The sequence below is a fragment of the Varanus komodoensis genome, unplaced genomic scaffold (genome assembly GCF_004798865.1).
Source record: "Varanus komodoensis strain SLA01 unplaced genomic scaffold, ASM479886v1 scaffold1, whole genome shotgun sequence".
Lineage (NCBI taxonomy): Eukaryota > Metazoa > Chordata > Lepidosauria > Squamata > Varanidae > Varanus > Varanus komodoensis.
Genome location: NW_025335268.1, coordinates 90073544 through 90082070, shown reverse-complemented (window position 1 = coordinate 90082070; position 8527 = coordinate 90073544). Strand labels below are relative to the sequence as shown.

Sequence of the window (8527 nt, the reverse complement as noted above, 5' to 3'; positions counted from 1 at the left end):
GAGTCTCAGCTGCAATCTTGAAAATGTGTTCAAGGTTGCTGCTAGGATTTTGGCCATGGAGCTCCCTTCCTCCATCCTTGTAGCTGGTGGGGTTCTTTCTGCATTGTCTGCGGTTCCAAAGTTGCAAGCGTGACTTCAGAATTGGTGTTGTGGGGCAGTTCTAGGGAGTGAGGAGGGGAGGAGTGAGGCTCTGCTGGGACATGAGGAATCTCCCTTCTGGTATCCTATCCCATCCTCCTCTTCACTAGCAGGGGCAAAGGAAATAGATGCCCAAATCTGGCCCTCTGTATTTTTTGCTGGGCTTCTCCTGCACTTGCTTGAATGTCCATAATCCTATGAGTTCAGAGGGTTAATTTTTGCATGAGCTAGAAATCAAAGCATGTACAAAACTTATAGCATGTTTTCTTTGATGCTAACATCACTGCCAAAACATGCTGTGTTATGAAAATCATGCGCCTTCAGTTCTAAGGCCAAGCACAGATAGCTATGGCTTGACTGCCACCTTCCCATTATAGCAGAAGGTTCTCTGGGCTACCTGTAGTCAGAGAACCCCTGTGCTCTGCGGTCTTGCTTCTTTTGCCTTGGATCTCCAGGAGGATGAAATGAGCAACTGAAATATTGGTTTCGACAGAATGGAGCTTGCTAGAACATCTTCAATGGTTATGAAATGGTATCTTGATTTATTTAAATGTTTCCACTCTGCTGTCAAAGTCGACTTGGGCCAGTAGACCAGTGAACAAAAGAGAGCCACTTCTGGTGACCATCCTAATCAAGGAAGGAAGCACCTTGTGTGTGGGCCCTATTCTGGGCTTTTCCAGGGAAAATGGATCAGGCAATTTCTCTGTGAGTTAGGAACCTGACTGAATATTCCTGCTGAAGTGCCTTTATTTGCCCATTAAAATGTTGTCATTTAGGACATGAACCCCCAGCCATTTGGGGACAATGGGCACAGATGGACTTGTGAGACTGCGTCATGGGCACTCTAACAAAATGGCTGTGGGGGGCGGGGGTCAGGAATTGCTTGCTCATTCCTAAAGTGGCTGCTACAGTGGCACGGCTACTCAGACAATCATTTTCATAAGGCAAACTGGTGAGACTAAAAGAACACTAACTTGCTGAGATGCATATGTACAAAGCAGAAGTTTTGAACACAAGTAAATATAGTGCTGGAAGATTAGATCTGCAGAGTAGCAAACTCCCAGGTAAAAACATTTGTCCAAAAATATTAAATGCAATGCAAAGAAAGGGTCAGTGGGCCTGGTAGGCACCAAAGGAGGTCATTGGTGGATGTCAGCACCATGCTGGTCATCCCAGTTTTCAGGCCACTTTCTATTAATTAGTTTTAGGTATGCACCTCAAACTACAATGCAGAAATCAGATGTATGAGCAGTAGCAGAGGCAGGTTTGCTGCTGTGTGATATTTGAAAGCACCCCCATAGCAAAGGCTACAAGTAATATTTTCCCAAGTCCCTTCAGAATTAGTTTGATTGACCAGCTCTGGAACAAGTGATCAACAAAGCATATAGAGCTTCTCTTGCCCAGTTTAATGTTTCTTTCCATGAAGGTTTGTGAAGCTAAAATATATCAATATGCAAAAGCAAATGCTTCAGTCAGTGGCAGAGGATGATGTTACTGCCCCACAAATGAACCTTGCGATTTCTTTCAGATGAAGCTCTGTAAACAGGGCATCCTTCTTACTCAGCTAAAATGATATTTCCTTCCTCCCTTCCTTCCCCATATGAAGACCGACAGCTCTTTCAGGTTTGGTGACCCTTTGTGGGTCCCTCTAGTTGGACTCCGATTATATTATATATTATATTATATTATATTATATTATATTATATTATATTATATTATATTGTACTGAAGTAGAGATGTCAAACCATGTTGTCCTACTCTACTGAGGCTGCAAGAGCTTTTTATTTTGAATATTCTTTTTGACAGGAGTTTGGTGTTCTGACTCAACGAAGCATTCAGAATCTAATAATGCAACCGGCAGTGCTGAAAAATAAAGGGAGCAATGAAGCCTGCCGTTATGTTGTAATCCTGTTTGCTTTTCTAGAACTGATGAATAGCCACAGAATCACTGACTCAAGTTTTGGATCCCATTTTCATGACAAAGCGAATGTCTAGTTTAAAAATGAGCTCACTATAAAATGAGGCTTCCTGCCTTTTGCACTGGCAGCTGCTTCTAGATTACCTTTTCCTCCTCCAGGAGTGTTGTACTCAGCACTGGTCATGTCCAAAACGGGAAGCAGGGTAAGTATACTAGCAGCTGCAGAATACGTCCTTTCCTCTGCCTGCAAGAAGATCATGCTATCAACAGTTCATCTTTGCAAGCTTGGCAGAATTGAGGAAAGAACAGAAGGACAGTGAGTGTTTCCCTGCCTTAAGAGGAAACAGGTAGCTCTTTTCTATTTAGAAGACATACCTAGAGAGAGAGAGAGAAAAAAGGCCTGGAACTATTGGTGGATTCTCCTAGCTTTCATTCAAGCTGCTCCAGTGGTTTTGGTTGTCAAATGAGGTCCATGTGTGAAAATGACGGCATTAGTGACAGATGCATCCTGCTTCTTGTTGGTTTTCTTTGTTCTGTGAGAGATGGAAAATGGGTATAGAAGATCCCAGAGTTATTGGGGTGATTTTCAAAAGCAGATTTAAGCATGCACCGGGTTCAAGAATCTTGCAGCCTATGTGCATCTCATCTTGATACAACATGCTATGAGGGGAAGAAATATCTTCAACTGCTCCCTACAATGGTTGTTATTTGCAAGCTGGACCAGCAGTTGAATTTGGAATGCCGTGTTAGCAAACATTTCTTTTCTTGCATGACATCAACAAGCCCAACTGTAGCTGTTCACTGATGGCAGCAGGTTTCAGATTAAAATTTCAGTGGGGCAGCTCATAATTATGCAAAGTATGCAATGAGACTGGAAAATATAAGCCAAGAAGGAGGCTTTCTTTGCACTCTGAGATCTGTCATTGACTCATTACGACCACAATCTGGTGTAGGGTTTCTTCTATTCAACCTGCTAGAGCGTTTTTGTAGGCATCCAAGGCTTTTGATCAGAAGGTTATCTGCAGAGTCAGCATACATGTGGTACAATCCTGTTGAGATTGTGACTTGGTTTGCATGACATGATAAGCCACGGTGGGCAGCAAGCCATGGTTGGTTGTTGTGTGGTTCGGACTCGGACTGCTTTCCTCAGGTTGGTTTGATTTTTTCCCAGCCAGTCCCCTTGAGAACTCATGTTCTGTCACTAGGATCTCTTTCATTTCTGGTGGACTGGTATGTCCTCTGAACCTACTCTGTACCACTGAGACTGGAGGTGAAGGATTGCATGTTGAAATGCCCTTTCATGGTTTTAAAAAAGTGCACACAAACTACCTGCATGTAGAGTAATAGCACACCAGAGCAAAAGTGGATTTAAAGATCGGTGGGAAGTTTGTTTACACTGAGGAAACACACAAACGTGATTTTCCACCTTCAATCAGAGGAGGGACAGTGTCTCAGCAGGGCTATTCCATTTGTTTATTTCTGTATGCGTAGGTACATTTTAAGCAGCTTTGCACACTGATCTTGGTCTCTTACGACATTCCCACTAAATCAGAGCGAATTTGCATTTGTTGTGTTTGGTCCAAATGTCTTTTCTTGAGGTTGTGTAACCGTTGATGAACTATTTTATTTTCTGAGCTGCTTCATTCTTGAGGAAATGTGGTAGGTTTCCCTGCTACCACATCCATTGCTGTTGCAATTGCAGTGTGGGATGTGGTTGCACACAAGTAATGGGCACTTGTCAGATACTATCTGTGAAGTAACAAGTGCTAAAATCTGAGCCAAGAACTATACACCTTTTGCATACGCTCTGCACCCTATGAAAAATCTTCTCAGGTGCATTTGTACTAGTAGCAGTTTCTTCAAGGTGGAAATGAGCATTTTTAGTGGCTGCAGTTTTCATTGGGAAATCAAGTGTGTGCATGAAGGCTTGATCCAAGTCCAAACTGAATCCCCTAGGGGTTTTTTTTACATGAAGATACATTAAATATGTAAGCATATTTGTGTATGCTCTTGGATTCTTGTACTTCTAAGTAAAAAAGACGGGAGAGAAAGAGAAGCCATGAATCCCTAAACATCAGCAGTCCGGGAAGGTGGTGAGACCAAGCAAGTAGTTTGGGAACCTTGATGGGCTGGATTTGGTCTTCAGAGCTGAGGTTCTGCACCACTGGAAGAGTGCTCCTGTGGACTGGCTTGGTACAGATCCTGAAAGGCCCAGGGTTGTCCAGAGTTTCCTTGTCTGTGTACATCCTTTCCCCTCCTCAACCCCATTTTGTATATCTTAAGGAAGAGAAACATAGGAAATGAATTGGAATTAGGAAAAACAAAAGGGCTTTGTGCTCAAGAAGTGGAGGTGGAGGGCATTGTGGAGATGAGTTCAGGCAGTCAGAATCACACCGAAGGCATGCAAGCACACCCCTTGCCATTGCTGTAATTGTGGGTAACTATTGCCCACCTAATCTACGGCAGATTACCCATTGATGCTCATGTGGAAAGCAATGCTACTTTCCCCTGAACGAGTAGGTAAAGTTTTGCCAGCTTGGCCACAGCCCTGGCGTCTCTCTCTCTGATGAGGAGTGCTCTGGTGTGCCTCTGCCCAGTGCTCAGGCGGCAGGCCGGGCTGGCTACGCCATTTTGCTGTCTAAGGCAATGGGCAAGTGGCACCCCCTGCCCCAATTCTTTCCACAAAAGGTGATTGGATTGACCCCTGAACTGGACGTCTACCCTGAGGACAGTATCCTCCATTGGACTAGAACATGGAGGGCAGAAGAGAGCACCAGTTATGAAGGAGCCGAGGAAGGCAGCACCTCTCACTCCTCTGCCCAGCTCTACAGTCTGACGAAGACATGGATAGAAATAATTTGAGTTGGGGCACTGAAGCTCTTGCATGCCTAAAGGCCAAATTCAATTTCAGAGAAGCTCTCAGGGGCTGCGTTCTACTGATGGAGGGGGCAAATATCCTACCTAATGATATTTTGGCTTGCAAGCCCTTACTGTCAGTGGCTGAGCTTTAGGCAAGGGGACGAGTCCTGTAGATGCTTGCGTAGGGAGTGTGGCAGGCTGCCAAACATCCCTAGCCAAACCCATCTTTGGCAACCTTCTACCCAGCTGCACGACATCTAGTAGAAAACCTGTGTCCTTTGTGTTTTGCTTGCATTTCAGATCACCTTCTACGAAGGCAAGAATTTCCAGGGCCGCCGCTATGAGTCTGACAGAGATTGTTTGGACTTCCACACTGACCTGAGTCGTTGCAATTCCATTCGTGTGGAGGGGGGTGCCTGGGTTGTTTATGAGCGGCCGAATTTTGCTGGAAACATGTATGTACTGACCCATGGGGAGTACCCTGAATACCAGCGCTGGATGGGCCTGAATGACCGTGTCAGCTCATGCAAGTCCATTCAGTTAGTAAGTTGGGCATTTCTTTCCCCTCTGATTATCTGTGAAACCTGAATGAGTGAAGAGAATATTCTCATAGGTGGAGAGTCCAGGTGGGTACACTTAGCAATCTCTTTTCTCAGCACTTGGGCCTCTTTGCTCTGTTTTATTTGAGACTTATGAATGATCATCATGTGGTTGTACTCATTTGTGTGCACATGCACACACATGCACATGCATGCAAGGGAAGCTTGTGACCCTGCAAACATTGCAATGATGGGTGATAATGTGGAACAGTAGGCATTAGGATCCAACATTTGTGGGGCTACAGGTTCCCCTATTCTGCCATCACAGTGCATGGCCTGAAGACACATGTGGGGACTACCATGATGAAGCTAAGTAAGTCTGTGTCTGGTCAGTGCTTGGAGGAAAGACCACCTGGGAACCACATCTAGCTTCCTTCAGTTCCATGGTGGAAGAAAGGGATACGACTTAAATAAATAAAAGCTTAAGTAAAGGATGGGGAAACTCTTACCATCAAGACTGTCAGCATGTCTATTTATCCCGCCCTTCTTGCAAGGAACCCAAGATCCTTGCAAGAACCCTATCCCAAGAACCCGATCTGTTGTGGGAGGGTTCTTCCCCATCTGATCATCACAGCAACCTGTGAAGCTGGAAAGCTGGACATTCTTCCTCCCTCTTTTTCTCAGTGTTGGTACTACTCACTCTTTGTACAGTCAGAGCCAGTAGCATCTTCAGCAGGTGCCTCACCAAGCCACCCTTTATGATCATTCTCTGGCTGTGTATTGTGGCCTCCTATTGCCTAATGAATCTCCTGGTTTTGTGACTGGGATGGTGCTGTAGGATACAACCCCCTGACCCAACCTCTAGTCTGGGGTGCAAAAACAGAAAGCTTATTAAGCTCTGGTGCGCAGTATATAACATGCTGCTGAGGAGTGAAACCCAACTGAAGAGAGTAGAGTAGGAGGAGAAATATGCCACATTTGTGTTTATTTGATTTACATGCTGCCTGACTAGCCATAGGCTCTCTGGGAGGCTTACACCCAGTCATGGAATTAGCTGCCATGTAAGTTGATGCTCATAATAGGTAGTAAATCAGATTCTTCTTGAAGGAAGATGGATTCATTCAGGGACACAACTGAATCCACAGCCACAATGTTTTCTTTGGCATAATGGAGGGCTGCAGAACCTCAGTTCTGTTGGCTAATTCTGCCCCAGCTGGGATCTGTTGTGCCATCTAAGGTTCTCCAAATTGTCATGCCACCTTCTTCCCAGTCACCCTTCATTTGACAGTTTCTTGGCTTTTGTGTGGGGTTTCCCCCATCCTATAAGGTTGAAATGCCTCTCTTAAGAGCCCTTCTTGCCAGTGATGAAGGCTTAAGTTAAAAGATGCTGCCTTTGTGGTATCTGGACTCTACCCCCTTTGCCACCCACTTTTGGACTGTGGCCCCTGAAGACCTGCTCTGAAAGTGAATGTGCCCCCAGGCTGAAAGAGGCTCCATCCTTCTGCTTTAATGGATAATACCCATTGTTATCCCATTGGAGGACCCTGAACTGTGTCACTCTGCTTAACTCCTATGTAACATGTGTCTTCTCTTTGTTTTAGTCCAGTGGAGGCAAGTACCAGATCCAGCTCTTTGAGAAGGGTGACTTTAGTGGCCAGATGAATGAATTTACAGAGGACTGCCCCTCTCTCATGGAGCAGTTTCACTTCCGGGAAATCCACTCCTGCAAAGTCATGGATGGGGCCTGGGTTTTCTATGAACACCCCAACTTCCGCGGTCGGCAGTATCTTCTGGAGAGAGGGGAATACAGTAAGCCTATGGAGTGGGGGGCTGCCTCCCCAGTGGTCCAGTCCTTCCGCCGTATTATGGAGTAGACAGCAGCATGAAGTCTGACATCGATGGGAAAGCTGCCTAGATGCCACCAATAAAGCACTTGTGGGCTTGATGCTTTGTGATGAATGGGTCTCTCTGAGTGTTTTCTTTAAGGATGCTGATTAATCTCTGCAGTACCCCTTGGTAGGAATGCTTGTTTTTAGTCAAGTGCTTGAATATCAGGGCCAGAGGGGTCTTGTTGCTTTTGCGGTAGTCCCTCAGAGCCTGGCACACACTGCAGAAGGGGTCTATCAGAATTTGGTTGAAATGGGGCTGCTGGTCAGAGTGGGACTTGTACGTTTCATCACGGACTGCCCCTAGCCCTTCCCACATAAAATGAACAATGTAACGATGTGAAGGGGGGTAGAATCACCCAGTGTGCTTTCAGACAGAAGACCTGTGTAACACTAGAATCTCTTGAGATGAGACTATAGGAAAATAGGAAGTTGCTTTCATCTAGACTAGTCTTGTTGACACTGACTGGCAGATGCTTTCCTAGCCCCACCTGGAGATGCCAGGGGTTGAATCTGAGATCTTCTGCAGGCAAGCCTGTGTTCTGCCAGAGCTATGTCCCTTTCAGCTGTGGAGACTGGTGGCTCCAATGTCCATGGGGCAGTGTATCTGTTCTGAATTTTAATCTGTACTTTAAGGAACTGTCCATAGTGCTGAACTCTGGGCCAAACAAGTTCAGCACCATGGATAACCCCTTTAGAATTCAGGCTCCCCCCCCCCCCCCGCTGCCTTTCCAGTGGTGGGGGCATAATTGAACATGTGGGGAAGGGTGTGCCAATTGACTGCACAGTCCCCTGCCTCCATCTCTGTCATGTTTAGGAGACTATGAGATGTTATGGATGTGTCCAGCCCTACACGTGTAGGCCTTTTCTTACACATGTACATGTGTGGGCCTTTTCCTTGCCTGTAGTTAAAAAGCATTAAAACCTAAAGATAGCTAGCCATGGTTATGTTCCTTTTCTATCAGTAGCAATTAGACATGTTTATTTCTTCACCCAGCCTCCCCAGGTTCTTTCCTGCTCTTTCTCAGGATAGATTCTCAATGACTTCTTCCATAGGGGAGGAGAGGGGAGAGCTGTGCTTCATTTCTTGGCCACCAGGTGTCAACCTTTCTCTTCTTTCCTCACAGATCGGACCAAATAATGTGATGAAATCTTTGGGTAAACTCATTCCTCTTCCATTATGTTAT

General features: G+C 45.5%; 1 protein-coding gene across 1 annotated transcript; it reads left to right on the top strand.

Moving 5' to 3' along the window:
- The first annotated feature begins 2238 nt into the window (after positions 1 to 2238).
- Positions 2239 to 7349, top strand: CRYGS (crystallin gamma S). The gene is made up of 3 exons (XM_044431181.1): positions 2239 to 2259; positions 5180 to 5458; positions 7056 to 7349. Exons 1-3 carry the CDS (start codon positions 2239 to 2241, stop codon positions 7326 to 7328), a joined length of 573 nt encoding a protein of 190 aa, XP_044287116.1. The 3' UTR covers positions 7329 to 7349.
- The last annotated feature ends 1178 nt before the right edge of the window (positions 7350 to 8527 follow it).

What these genes read in the sequence shown, in the direction of transcription:
- CRYGS (XM_044431181.1), top strand. Translation starts at nt 2,239, where the DNA reads ATGTCCAAAACGGGAAGCAGG. An exon ending in TGTCCAAAACGGGAAGCAGG is followed by an intron (nt 2,260 to 5,179) that starts GTAAGTATACTA and finishes GACATCTAGTAG; the next exon opens with AAAACCTGTGTCCTTTGTGT. An exon ending in CATGCAAGTCCATTCAGTTA is followed by an intron (nt 5,459 to 7,055) that starts GTAAGTTGGGCA and finishes TCTTTGTTTTAG; the next exon opens with TCCAGTGGAGGCAAGTACCA.